We start from the raw sequence: 13,223 nt of genomic DNA, 5'->3' as shown, positions 1-13,223 counted from the left end.
TAGTACAGAAATAAAATTTCTCAACTTCTGCAGCTACTTCCTGTCAGATTACGGCAGCACATGCGCAAAGCATTTGGCTGCAGTGTTTAGGTCGTGAATCTTGTGACCTGGAACCTGCTGGGCGGGTACCCTTACCGGCCGAATAATAGAGCGATGAAAACATGAATATTGTGCGGAAAAAGATAATTTGACACGAGGTGAGACTAGAAATCTAATTGCTGTGTTAATATGTATGTTGGTCAAATTTTAAAACTCAAACCCGTCCATAATCATACCTTCCCATCTTAATCAACGGAATACATGTTTTGTGTTCAAATTCGCACTGTGACTTTGAACATGGAGGTAGGAAGATGGAGGTAGGAAGAGTTCTCTTCCTACCTCCATGCTTTGAACAAGGAGAATACTCACAGCAAGTGGTCTCTAGTCATGGTCTAATGTAATGTTTATTTGGCAAACTAGGGTATGGAGACACTATGCGTATCTATTATGAAGACAAGAATTATTTCCCTCTTGGCCACCACTAGCTGCAATAAGTAGCCAATCCTATGGGCTATGCGCTAGCTTTTTCTGTCGTGTTGACCGTGTACTCACATACCCAAGTAAAACCTCGAGCTACAGCTCTGCAGCTAATCACAGAGCTAAAAAGGAGCTAATATAGCTAGATATGTACAGTTAATCATAGACAGTCGAGAAACGTTTCTCTACTGTCTATGAATTAATAAACCCCATACTGCATCCTGAAGTTGCTGTGAACGCATGTAAAATTATTATTAATAATAATTATACGCAATTCTTGACATCATCGCATTAACTTAGATTTCTAGTCTCACAGTATCAATGCGAAAAAATGAAGTGTAAATTCCCCTGAATCTCTGTTTCAACAAAGGCTGACTCATAAAACTAAGTCAGACATTAGATAAAAATTGCCCATGAGATGGTGCGAATCATAAAATGGCACTTCAGTATCGCAAGAAAGAAAAAATGCGCGAGAACATTAAAAGGACAGGCTAGTAGTACGGACCAGAAACTGCCAGAGGTGGTGTACTCTTATTGTATTGTAAGGAATATATCTTGCTTCTGTCAATTTTTAACAGCCAATTTTAAAAAGGTACTTTCACTGTTTATTACCAAGCAGATAATTGTCAAATGACAACAAAAAAGATGAAATAGAGATAGTTGTTTTCAATGTATGACAATAATGCTATACTCCTAGGCCCTCCAGATGGCTAAATTTCAAACGTTAAATAGCCGAACAGAAGGGAGACGGTGAGAATAAGAGTTCAATCAAGAGCATGGACATAGTAGATAAGAATAAAATTGTAGTTATCCTTCCAGTTGTATTGGGTATGGTCTGAGTTTATGCAAATTTAATGACAATGGTGCATTATCCATTATGAATATTCATTAACCTTGGATGGCGCACTGTATCGGATTATTTGCTGAATTGCTGGCAAGCTATCCTGACAAACATATTACTTTACTATAATTCTTAACACCTATATTTTTCTTTTCTTGACAAGGATTTGAAGTTGGAACTGGCCAAAGAGTATGGATATCTTTAGAATAGAGTTGTTTTTATTATCAATATTTATCAATGCTGTGATGGTCCTCAGCAAAGACACTGAAAATCCTGGAAGGGGTACGCTGGATGTGTTAAAGAACCAAAGATTAGGTCAGTAGCTGTGCTTCCAGGAATGCATTGCATAATCATAGTTCTGTATTCATAAGCACTGAGAACAATCACCAAGGCACTGTCTTTGCTCTCAAATGCTAAACCCATTCACCAAGGAGGGAAGTGGACGTCAATCAGAAATTGAATATTTCACATTGTAAGCATGATTTTAAAGTGGGTAATAGAATATTTTTCTCCATACTACCCAGTCACTGTGAGCATGATGTAAAATTGTATCACAAAATCAGAATCAGATTGTTGCTTCAGCAGTGTTGCTGATGGAAGACAAACATGTAAAGAGGAAACAGGAATCAAAATCAGAATCTAAAGCACTTTTTAATGATTCTGTAGAAAGTACTCTGGATCCCATATCCATTTTTGTTATCCATAAAGAAAGTTACTCAGGAAAATATTGTCATCGTAACTGATGGTTTGAAGACCTGCAGTGCTGTTTCAATGGCTTTAACTTGGATGTTTTTTTGGGTTTTTTGAAAGATCATATTCTACCTCTGCCAAATGATGTGACTTTTGCATTTTATGGTAATCAGTTGAGTTACAAGGTCCATTCAATCAAACAATGTATATGAATTACTGTCAAGAAACCATTGTGCCATGATTAACCACTAATCACACTCATTTTTTTGCCATTACAGATCTGACCGTCAGTGTATTTTCAGTGCTTCTGCTGATCTACGTAGGCCTTGCAATCTACATTTACAAACCCAGACATCATGTACAGTACCAGACAAGACACCGGCAGCTGATCAATGAAGACCTAGTCTTGGACTGATTACCCTGGTCTTCTATCTCATATCTTGTACAAATAGATACCACTCTGTGTAATGTTTAAACGAGTATGCGACTCAAGGAAAAGTAGGGAGTTACTTGAATGTGTACATAACCAAGAAGACTTGCTCCACATACTTAAGTGCAGTGTTTTTACTAAAGTTTGGGAATATAGGTATGTGGGTTTAGGAACCCCGATACCATTTCTAATGTCCCTCTAATATTTGTTGCATTGATGCACCAAGGGGACGCCAGTAACAAGTCTTGGGAACTCCAGTAAAATTTACCGAGGTAACCCACCTTAATTAAAGGGGCAAGTTTTTTATCAGCTTTATGTCTGAAAAAATTGTCTCACTGTGCACAACTTTCAAATTAGAACAAAGGACTAAAATCACACAAACAGTCAGTGTCAACAACCACTAATGCAAGAACCAGGGATTGAGAACTGCCTCAATGCAGAAATTCATACATAACTACACAGACTTGATAAAAGTTTGTTGACTTATCACCGTCTCCAGGAAACTGTCATGTTGATATTGTGTAATGTTGCAACCTACAATGAGACAGGAACACCACGTGTGCACAAGAATGCAGGAAAATGAAAGCTGACATAACAGTGCATGCAGAGTAGAGGTTAGCCTGAAAGATCTGTCACTTGAGGGTGTAGGGATCTGTCACTTGAGGGTGCAGGGATCTGTCACTTGAGGGTGCAGGGAAGCTTAGAACAAAGAGAGCATCCTCGAGCGATGGATCTTTCAATATAAGTAGAGGTTTGAAGAACTGATTCAGTTCCTGACCTTTATTTGAAACACAGAAAGACACTAAGTGACCAGTGAGCTAGTCAATTAACTAATAAGCCATTTGCACAAAGTTACATTTCTATAATATAAGACACTATTCCAGATGGTTTAATTTTTTTCTGATCTTTTTAGTTTCTGAAAGGAATTTTTCACTTTTGAATCAGCATTGCAGATAAACTTTTCAACCAAAGTTCAGATCCCAGCACACTTTTTATCTAGCTATGGTTGACATTTTAATTTGTGTGATTGCAAATATGTAAAACTCAATTGAATAATATAACCATATCATGCCGGATCAAGAGATGAAATGACCGTTTTTCAAAGTACAGACAGACCACCTTGATCAATAACATAGTAATTTGTGGTACAGTACCAATCCTAAATGCCCTATCCATCTCGATGGGTCTAAACTGTCAAATGTAGCTTTAGTTCAGTGAAATCACAAAATCATTATTTGGAGTTTTTAAGTCAGGAATGCTGTTAGGCTTTTTAGTAAAGGTGTATCTCACATTTCTCCATATTTGCTGAGGAACTTTTGAATACTGGTATTTCAAACTGCCTTTTTAGAACCTATTTCCTATCTGCTTCACAGTCACTGCCAATTACCATACCTGTAAATCACAAACTTTGGATTTTGGAATAAATTTACAACTGATGATTGTTCAGAAAAGTAATGCCATGTATATGACATTTGACATTTAGAGAGTTATAAGCCGTTCAATCATTTGGTGTGCATACAGATATTATGTTTATTGTAAATTTTGTACATTTTTGTACGTGTACTATCAAAGTAAGACTACTTTTTGAATTGATTTATTTAACCAATTATAGTCGTAATGACATCAGATTATACACTGAAGTTCAAGTGCATGTTTCTTAGCCTTGGTTTGTTTTTATGCTTGTACACTACGGGTTTTGAGAAGTTCAGAGTACAAAGATACAAAGTAAGTACTGATGCAAACCAAAGACACCCATATGACCACAGCCACTCACAGTGCATAGATTTACCAGTCCAGAAACTTACTACGCTGGTCAAGACTTACAGCTAATCACCCTAGAAGCCATCAATACACCCAACAACTTTCCTACTTGTACATAGAACTTTGATGAACGACTGCTTGTAATATCACATATGTTGTAAGAAGATGATGCCAATTTTACTGGTATCGTTATTATTTTGGAGAGGTTTCATCAGAAGCACTGCGTCTCCTTTATTCGCTTTATAGCAAAAAAAATCCTGCACATGCAACTCACCCACTGTATGCTAAACAGATGGTCATTCATTTCAAGTTGAGTGTATAATTGTTTCTGAAAGTCATGTATTACGCCACACAGGAAGGGGCTTTGATTACCCTTACAGTTCCATTCTTGGTTTTCCGGCCTTCCCATCTTATTCTTTCATTGCTCAAAGAAGATTCTGAAAAGAAAGGATGTGTGTACAGGAGGTTATGTTCGGATGCAATTGTAGACCAGCATTATTGCATGATTTGGTGCTGTTAAATCTATTGAGTGAATGTAACTAATGTGTGTGTTTACTGGTTGTGTCCCCAAAGTTTGATCAGACAGTTGGTGTTCTGTATCTTGAAATGATAGTCTTATATAATATCACACAACACAAATTTCTTTACGCTCAACACACAAAAGAGATCTGGTAGTCGAGTGTTGGCAGCCTCTCTTGAAATATAATGTGATGTGTGCAATTGACTGTACAAGGCATATTGTCAGTCGGAGTGCTTGAACTTGAACCTCCCACTTGAATATTACAAGTGTGGCCGATTTGATTTGGTTCTATCCTTTAGAATGCAGCTGCCTATTCTAACAGAAACCATACTAACATGGCCTGTAGGCTCTCTCTTCCAAGCCACAGAGCACTTGATGAACAGACTAGTTGTGATATAATTTGGTTCCATCTCTTGCCCCACTGACACCAACCAAGGCGACTAGTCAACTCATAGTTGCCTGATGCAAAGTGCTTCTTAGCCCTCTCACCACCCATGGTTTAGCCTAAACCCATTGTCATCAATGATGAGTGTCGACCTTTTTTTCAAAAGGAATCCGTGGGGGTGGGGTATAGGTTGAGAAACGATTCATGATTACTTTTGATTGATCCCACAAAACCAGGAAACATACTGCAACCTGAGCTGGTCACGTCAGCCAGTGCATTGAAAAATACAACATAATCCATGAAGTGAAATATTAGTCAACATAATCCATGAAGTGAAATATTAGTTGTTACATATTGTAACATTACATCACTGTAATATTTGCGACTTCAACTGTCACCAAGTAGCTGACTGACTTAAATGTTGCTTTTCAAATCTGAACACTCTTTTGACATTTTGAAGCCCAAGAGAAACTAATAAAAACTTGACAGATTCAGTTATGTAAGGTTTGTAATCGATAAAGTTACACAGAAGAGAAACAGGGAAGTACAGCGAAGTAGGAAAAAAAAAAAAAATGGTGTAAATTGCCAAACTATTGAAAGGACCAAAAACATACAGGTCAACAAGCATATAAGAATTCTCCGAACTGACTGCATTTGTTTGTCATTCTTATCTATTTTGCATAATATTTGCCTGTCACCATGGAGATTGTCTGTTATGTAGCAACTGTGAAGGCATGCACTTCAATGTTGATGAACTTTGTGCAGCATTGATCAAAACACTCGCTGGTAACGGGCTCTTTGAATGTGCCAATCACAGGGCTGTACATACCGGTGGAGTGAGCCGAGAACCGGTGGTAAAACTGCAGTGTGGCATATGATGACGCCTAACACTGCCTTTCTTTTTAGCACTTGTTTGATGTCAGAGAGTATATGTACATGTAACCGAGAGATAAATGTGCCCATTATCTTTCATTTTGCATCCAGAATTTGTAAACACTCTACATCAACTCGATTTGGTTAAGATACTGCAAATCAAGACTGAGCATGAAAATTATTGACACAAATGATAAAATGTGCCATTCTTCATGATGTGAGCATAGTCATAAGGAGTTGTCCGTCTAGTCACAAGCTGTGCAAGAAAAAAGATTGGCGCCCAATATGTAGATCTGTCTTTCAGCTATAGACAACCTTGTGCAAGATGGTATGCGATGAAAAGTCAAAATAAAATTCAGAATCTAGATTCTGAACTATTTTAGAAGTTCTTAGTATCAACAAAGTAATTTTTATTTTAGACTGACTTTTCTGGATCACATTTACATCATTACATTGAAATAATTATCCTTGTTTTGTTCTTGACGACTGTGTGTGTCCTTTGCAATTATATTAGTGAGACACACTAAACAAAACTGTATCTCAGAGTTTATCAGTTCTGGAGATTGGATTTATTATATATTACTTTGTGTAACTTACCTATACAACTTGCTAAAGGGGTTTTATTTATGTGTTTGATGTTGGCTTATCAACCAGGGTGGTGCTGACATTTGAAATGATGAAATAAATCAAGTTGACAATCACACCAATGTTTCTCACTATGTGTGTCTGTGTTCTTCAAAGTGTTGTTTTCTTATGTTTGATAGATATTGCCAATATGGTGTATGTCAAAAATCTGAGCAGACAATATCTGGTATACACTGTACATCAGACATTTATATATATCTTTTTTGTCTTAGCTAGGTTCATAAAGCAAATTCATCATCAAAAAGTTCATTTAGTTTCCGTTTGCCTCGTTTTTTAGATTATTTTTCAGTGCCCTGAGCCTGACCACAAATGGAAAAATTTTATACTAGTACAAACTTCATATACTATATGGAGCAGGTGAAAAAACCCACACAGCTATTTGGTGTATAATGGTTGTAGTTTGGTCTTATTTACAGCAGTGGAAAAGCCATGACACTTAAAATTGTGGGAATTGTCAGTTCAGTGATATATACACCAATTCTAAAAAAACACAGCTTTTTAGATTCATCCGTAATTCTAAAATATCCTTGAATCACATGGACCAAATTCAAATTCAACTTCAGAGTTGCCGAATGGAAATTTTACATTTATACAGAGATTGGAAAGTAAGAATATTTGTCACCCCCAAAATTCAGGGGTAAGTATTCTGTGAGCAGTATTGGTATATGCAAATTAAAATCTACAGAGAAGATCTACACCTCCAAATGTTGTAAATTTCATGTATGATTCCAGTGAGTATCAGATTCAATACAGGGGCATCAGTCAGCAGTAATTACCTGTAAGCCATTACATTATCAACATTTCTGAATATTCAACTAATAGGGCTGCAGTATGATTCAATACATTAGAAAAAATATCTTAAATTTATGGTACTCCATACTGTTGCTTGTACTTTACTGAGTACATAATTTGTTATATTTTATATGTATTTCATTCATACAACCAAAACAATAGGTAAATGTTTATCAATTCATCTTTCAGTAAATTGAAGTCACAAACCACTTTGTTACAAATGACAATTGCATATCTATGTCCTTTTGTCTACTTTATCTCCCTATCAACAACATCAGTCTGACAAATTCCCCAAAGTCAATTTTGCCATCACCATTGACGTCTGCTGCCTCCATGACGGTAGCTATTTCTCGATCTGTGTAGGAGCCACTGGATTTCAAAAAGAAAACTTTCAGATCAGCTGGGGTGATGTATCCCTTCCCATCCTCATCAATTGCTCGAAATATGGCAATCATTCGTTCCCCAGGTGACGCTGTGTGAAAAAAAGTGAAGTGACATTCTTTTAGATATTCATTTGTTCACTAATTATTTTGTATCAAGCCATAACTAATATATCAACTACATATCTGTAAACAGTTTTTCTCTGTCTCCCTTTAACAAGCGCGCATGCGTGCACACGTGTGTGTGTGTGTATAAATATAAATATATATATATATATATATATATATATATATATATATATATATATAATATATATATATATATATATATATATATATACATATATACACACAGACACACAGACACACACACACACACATATATATATGTGTGTGTCTGTGTGTGTCTGTGTCTGTGTCTGTGTGTGCACATATATATATATATATATATATATATATATATATATATATATATATATATATATATATATATATATATATATATATATATATATATATATATATCTATATATATATATATATATATTAGTGTAAAAAGTTTAACCAATGGTTTACCAGAAGATTTCCTGAAAATTCTCAGTTTTATGCTTGGAAATTAAATTTCTAGAATTCAAGGTGGTGAAAGCGTTAATGTAACTATAAATTTATCCTATTGTCTTAAATAACTATATCAGTGTGAAACCTTATAGTGTCAACTATGTATGTAAAGTATTTTTTCTATTTTTCTCCTGCTGTGCTGTTCACTTAAACAATTGTATTTTGGTGTAATACCCTACCATACATAGTACAGTATGTATCGAGTGCAAAGATTGATTTATTATAATGGCAGGTCTGGCACAATTATCAGCACGAGTAGCATGAAAACACAATCTTTAAGAACAGTGTGACATGTCACAAGAAGGAGCTGTTGTTAATTTGTTATATTAAACTTCAAGGAATTTTCATTGCATGATTACTGATTCATTGATGCATATTTTCGTTGTGTGCATTTATCCTGTGGCTTGCACTTCACCTGGATGAACAGCCACAGGAAATAAACATTTACCAAATCAGTTAAAACGATCAATATTGGTGAATTCTTACGTTGAGGACGCTGGTGTTGCTTCAGCCACCAGTGCGCAAATTCTCTGATGTTAATCACACCATCTCCATCTGTGTCAATTTCACGCATAAATTGGTAAATTGTGACATCATTGTATTCAATCTTCATCTTTGTGAACGCTTGTTTTAATTCTTCCAACGTAATGAAACCATCTCCGTCTTTGTCAAACTGGCTGAAGGCAGCAATAATGAACTCCGGTGAAGTCTTGTCTACCACCACTACTGTAAAGACAGAACAGAGATTTGAGTAAAGATATGAAAAAACACTTTGTATGGGACTTACTTGTATAGAACCTATATACCTCTTTCTATTGATCTTGAATGCTTTATACAATGTACTTGAATATTCACATCGAAGTTACCCTTTTCAGCCTGATTCCCTGTAAACAGGTCAACAATCACATTCGATAACAATCAATCAGTCGACCACTGTATTACACAGCAATTAACACGTACACTCCTGGAGTGCAGTAAAGCAAAAATTACAAATCTCACAAATACATTAACAAAGTTGTCTGAGTTGCTTCTGGGAAGGAAGCAAATGAATTTCCCATGAGGTAGTTTGTATTTCAGATGTGAATAATCTTCTCTTTTTCATTCAAATCACCAAAACTTATAAGATTTAAATAAAAACTAATGAAAGAACAAGAACTTTTATTGCTTTTAATTTAAAGATTACGAAAACTGCTTTCAAATTGACCATGTAGAGTAAGTTGGTTACATTTACTGAACAATCTCTAAGTTAAGGTGGTTGGAAAGGCTAGAGCTTCAGTTATAAACTGCAATAATAATATTAAAATATGAAAGTAGTCAACATTCGCTGTGGAATAACAGAAACTGGACATTTGGGCTCAAAGGCATTGCAGAGTTATAGCCTGTTGAAACTTCTGAAAAACTGACCAAATAAGAAGAAGTTGGGGAGTCCTTAGTGTATTAACTATGGTAGAGGTCCCCTAGTTTTAAATAAATGCTTGAAAAGGGAAAGTCATTATTTGCTTTGTTTTTAGGAAAGTTTGACAAGGCAGTGTTTGCATTCAGAGTGAGTGACTGCTATTGAAAATGCATTTTTAGATTCTTTGAGTGTCAAAAGAGGTGTCAAAAGTGAGATTAACCTAAAAAACTGCTATGTACTTCAAAAGAGGGGTGCAAATATGGCTTGTTTTCAACATTTCTGACAGAATAACAGTTTTCCTACATAATTTTATGCCAATTGAATCCAACCTATGAAATGAGATATGGACATGGAATTTTCACAGCCTATTATCAAGGTTACACACAAGACAACCATGGCACAATTTTCCTGTATTTGAAGTACTTTTTGAAAATCACATTTTGAAATTTGAAAGAATTGTATATAATTTTTTGATATGTAAACCCAGTAAAATCATAAAAACAAATTTTATTTACAAATCCTGCCGTACACATCTTACAATTAATAGTGTCAACATATAACTAATTTGGTAATGTTAAGTACTATTGAATTATTACTAAATTCAAATATGTAAAAAAATATGAAAAATTAAATTTTAAAATTTGCTGGCGTCATATTTCAAAATCATGGCTGCAAATATACAATTTTTATATTCTTTGGAGAAAGTAATAAGTAAGGGAGTTATCCTGAAAATTTGAACTAAATATCTTGATTCTAACACTTAAAACTCTGAGAAAAGAATTGGTGCAAAAATACCTTTCCAGCCATCTTAATAGATATTTTCCAGTTATATACTTTTTTCATTGCCTTAGATTCTGAAATCAATAGCAGTATATCAGCAGACGTCAGCCATTTTTAGAAGTGATCCCAGCTTGATGTGACAGCCGTCACCTGAACTGAAAATGCATTGGGAAGAACGTTTAAGAAAATAATTTAGTTTCCGGACCAAACCAAGGTGAACAAAAAGATTTAACACTATTACTAGTACGGATCTCAACATAATGGTGATATTTTGTTTCTTTTAAACATAAGTTTGGTCTTTTTGTTACAATGATAGAAACATTCCACAGTTGTAATATCAACCTGGGCTATATGCTGTTTTAAGGACGATGAAACGACAAAAAAAGAGCATAAAGTTTGGTGAGGTACGCATGACAATGCAAAAAGAAACAGCAAATATATATCCAGTTTGTGTCAGTATTATTTCTTTGGTGTAGCTAGAATATCATAGTCAAGTCATACAGTTTCTAACAATATGTCATACCAGAATACAGCACGTCATTGTAAATTCATTGATGGTTCATTCAAGTCTAGATTTAATCCATTATACTATTTGGACAACTTTTGTCTTAACAATTTACTTTACTTGTTACCAGAAAGACAAAGATTGGAACATGTATGCCTGCAACGTCCCCTCTGCCTTCTCAAATTCGATGTAAAAAGTCTAAAACCAATATCAAGTAAAGCAATTACACATTCGAGTGAAAATAAGCAGTAGCTCCAAAACATGGTACTCATAATCATGTTATAATTTTCAATTTTCTCAATGAGAAAATCAGCAAAATTTCTTTCTTAAAATCATTTTGGATACATTATGTGAATTTATGATCACCTGTTGTTTTAGTAATAATAAATCAAACAACAACAGGTGATCATAAATTCACAGTTACCTTTTGATTTGCTGCTTGATCCACAACCCATTCTTCCTGTTTTCACATTGGGTTTACTCGATGAATTGAATGACCCAGAAATCTGAAACTTCACAGCTTAAACACAAAGTGCAGTACAGGATCTGTGTACGTGTGAATTCACCAAGAAAGTTGCATGGACATAAGTTAAGCAGTCGATAGCTCTACACTTCTATTGCTTTGCAGTGTTGCCACACTGAAGTGAAAATAATGAAGACTTGTTTCTTCTGGGACCTGTAGGTTTGAAGTAACAGCATAGCACGATAGCCTAGCAACGCCAGTCTGATCAAATGGTCATACAGGGGATATACAGGGGAATTTCTTTAGGTACGAAATCTGTTTATTTAGGGGGGGGGGACATATCATATGTCCTTGGGCACTGATAAGGGTGTCTTGATAACTGCTTCGCCCTCAGCAAGAAGGAAATGTTTTGTTTGAGTGTTGCCATGACAATATGCTGTAAGCGAGACCCAACCGTTGGTACATATTATATTGACCATTTGAGATCTTAAACAAAAAGGGTTATTAGCAGACTTTGATGTGCGGGCAGTGCAAGTACATGTACCCCTGGGCTTGGAACACAAAGATTGATCCTAGATGGAATCCATACATGGTATAGGTCATATAGTATTGCCTCAAGCAGTTCAGGGAGTTCATAAAATTTACAGCTGAGACGACTGCAGGTCACAGGGTGCAGATCGCTGAAGTGCAATACACTGATAGCAGGTAAAACATGAAAAAATTCAGATTATGAAACTTTTTTCTGAATTCTTCCATCAACAAAAAAGCCACTGAATTTTTCACTTTGTGGGTATGAGTCCTACCATTTCTCAATGATGTCTCAATGATGAACGTTCAAACTTTTATAAAATTGTACAAAACCAATAAAATAACCTTGTATTTATTCTACTATTTATGCGCTATAGCATGGTATAGTTTTATGACTGGCGTTTATAGGCCTGAAAATTTTGAATAAAAAAATATCACTGCAGAGTTTACTTAATATATATATATATCAATCACTTGATACGACAAAAAACATCAGTACCAGAAGAGACAAAGATGACAACATCAAACTGCTGCTTTGTTCACAACACTGGACACACATGACTAGATTTTCTTAGTAAACCAGTCAACCATTTGTCATCAGCACTGGACAAAACACATCGGGAAGTAGGATAATCCGTCAGTATCCGTTCATTGAAAATCGAAAGGCTGTTAATTACCCAAGGCTATTTTTTAAGTATTCTGATTTTTGGGATTTGAAATGTGTACGGTGGTAATTGTGTTTTTGCGTGTTAGCAGTAGGCAACAGATAAAGTTCACTGTGTGGTTTTGTGTGGTAGAGTCCTGACTCCCCTGGAAGGATGCATATACAATACATAGCTGATCTGTTGTGAAATAAACTATCAGTACCTTTCGATAAAATTTTCACGTAGTACATGCAGTTTCAGCGACCTGCAGCTTTTAACTCTCTGCGGGACGTTCCCTCAGAGTCCCATATTTACACAGTGCGCAGCGGGACGTCCCTCAGAGTGCCATAAATTACAGTTTGCGTGTCCCGCACTATGTCCCTCACTCTCCGTTTTTGATACCTCGAAATACCTCCACTGGCTTAAGAGTCCTTGGGTAGACACACGACACAGAAA

The 13,223-nt window shown here is 35.6% G+C and overlaps 1 protein-coding gene and 1 long non-coding RNA gene across 3 annotated transcripts; one reads left to right on the top strand and one right to left on the bottom strand.

Annotated features, from left to right (window-relative positions):
- Window positions 1-44: 44 nt before the first annotated feature.
- LOC139145346 (uncharacterized) lies at window positions 45-6,723 on the top strand. The gene is made up of 4 exons (XR_011554908.1): window positions 45-197; window positions 1,521-1,672; window positions 2,326-3,119; window positions 3,165-6,723. It is a non-coding gene; the product is annotated as an uncharacterized lncRNA (long non-coding RNA).
- Window positions 6,724-7,091: 368 nt separating this feature from the next.
- On the bottom strand, window positions 7,092-11,932 carry LOC139145342 (squidulin-like). Of its 2 annotated transcripts, none has more exons than XM_070716448.1 (3): window positions 11,557-11,932; window positions 8,938-9,174; window positions 7,092-7,925 (listed from the first exon to the last, which is right to left on the bottom strand). In XM_070716448.1, the coding sequence occupies exons 1-3, from the start codon at window positions 11,585-11,587 to the stop codon at window positions 7,708-7,710; spliced, it is 486 nt and encodes a 161-aa protein (XP_070572549.1). In that variant the 5' UTR covers window positions 11,588-11,932; the 3' UTR covers window positions 7,092-7,707. The 2 variants fall into 2 exon arrangements, with proteins under 2 accessions (XP_070572549.1, XP_070572548.1); XM_070716447.1 differs by having other exon boundaries at window positions 7,097-7,925; window positions 8,938-9,177; window positions 11,557-11,928.
- Between the last annotated feature and the right edge of the window lie 1,291 nt (window positions 11,933-13,223).

Source organism: Ptychodera flava, chromosome 12 (genome assembly GCF_041260155.1).
Source record: "Ptychodera flava strain L36383 chromosome 12, AS_Pfla_20210202, whole genome shotgun sequence".
Taxonomy (NCBI): domain Eukaryota; kingdom Metazoa; phylum Hemichordata; class Enteropneusta; family Ptychoderidae; genus Ptychodera; species Ptychodera flava.
The sequence above is the reverse complement of the archived record's forward strand: the minus strand, read 5'-3'. Positions and strand labels throughout refer to the sequence as shown.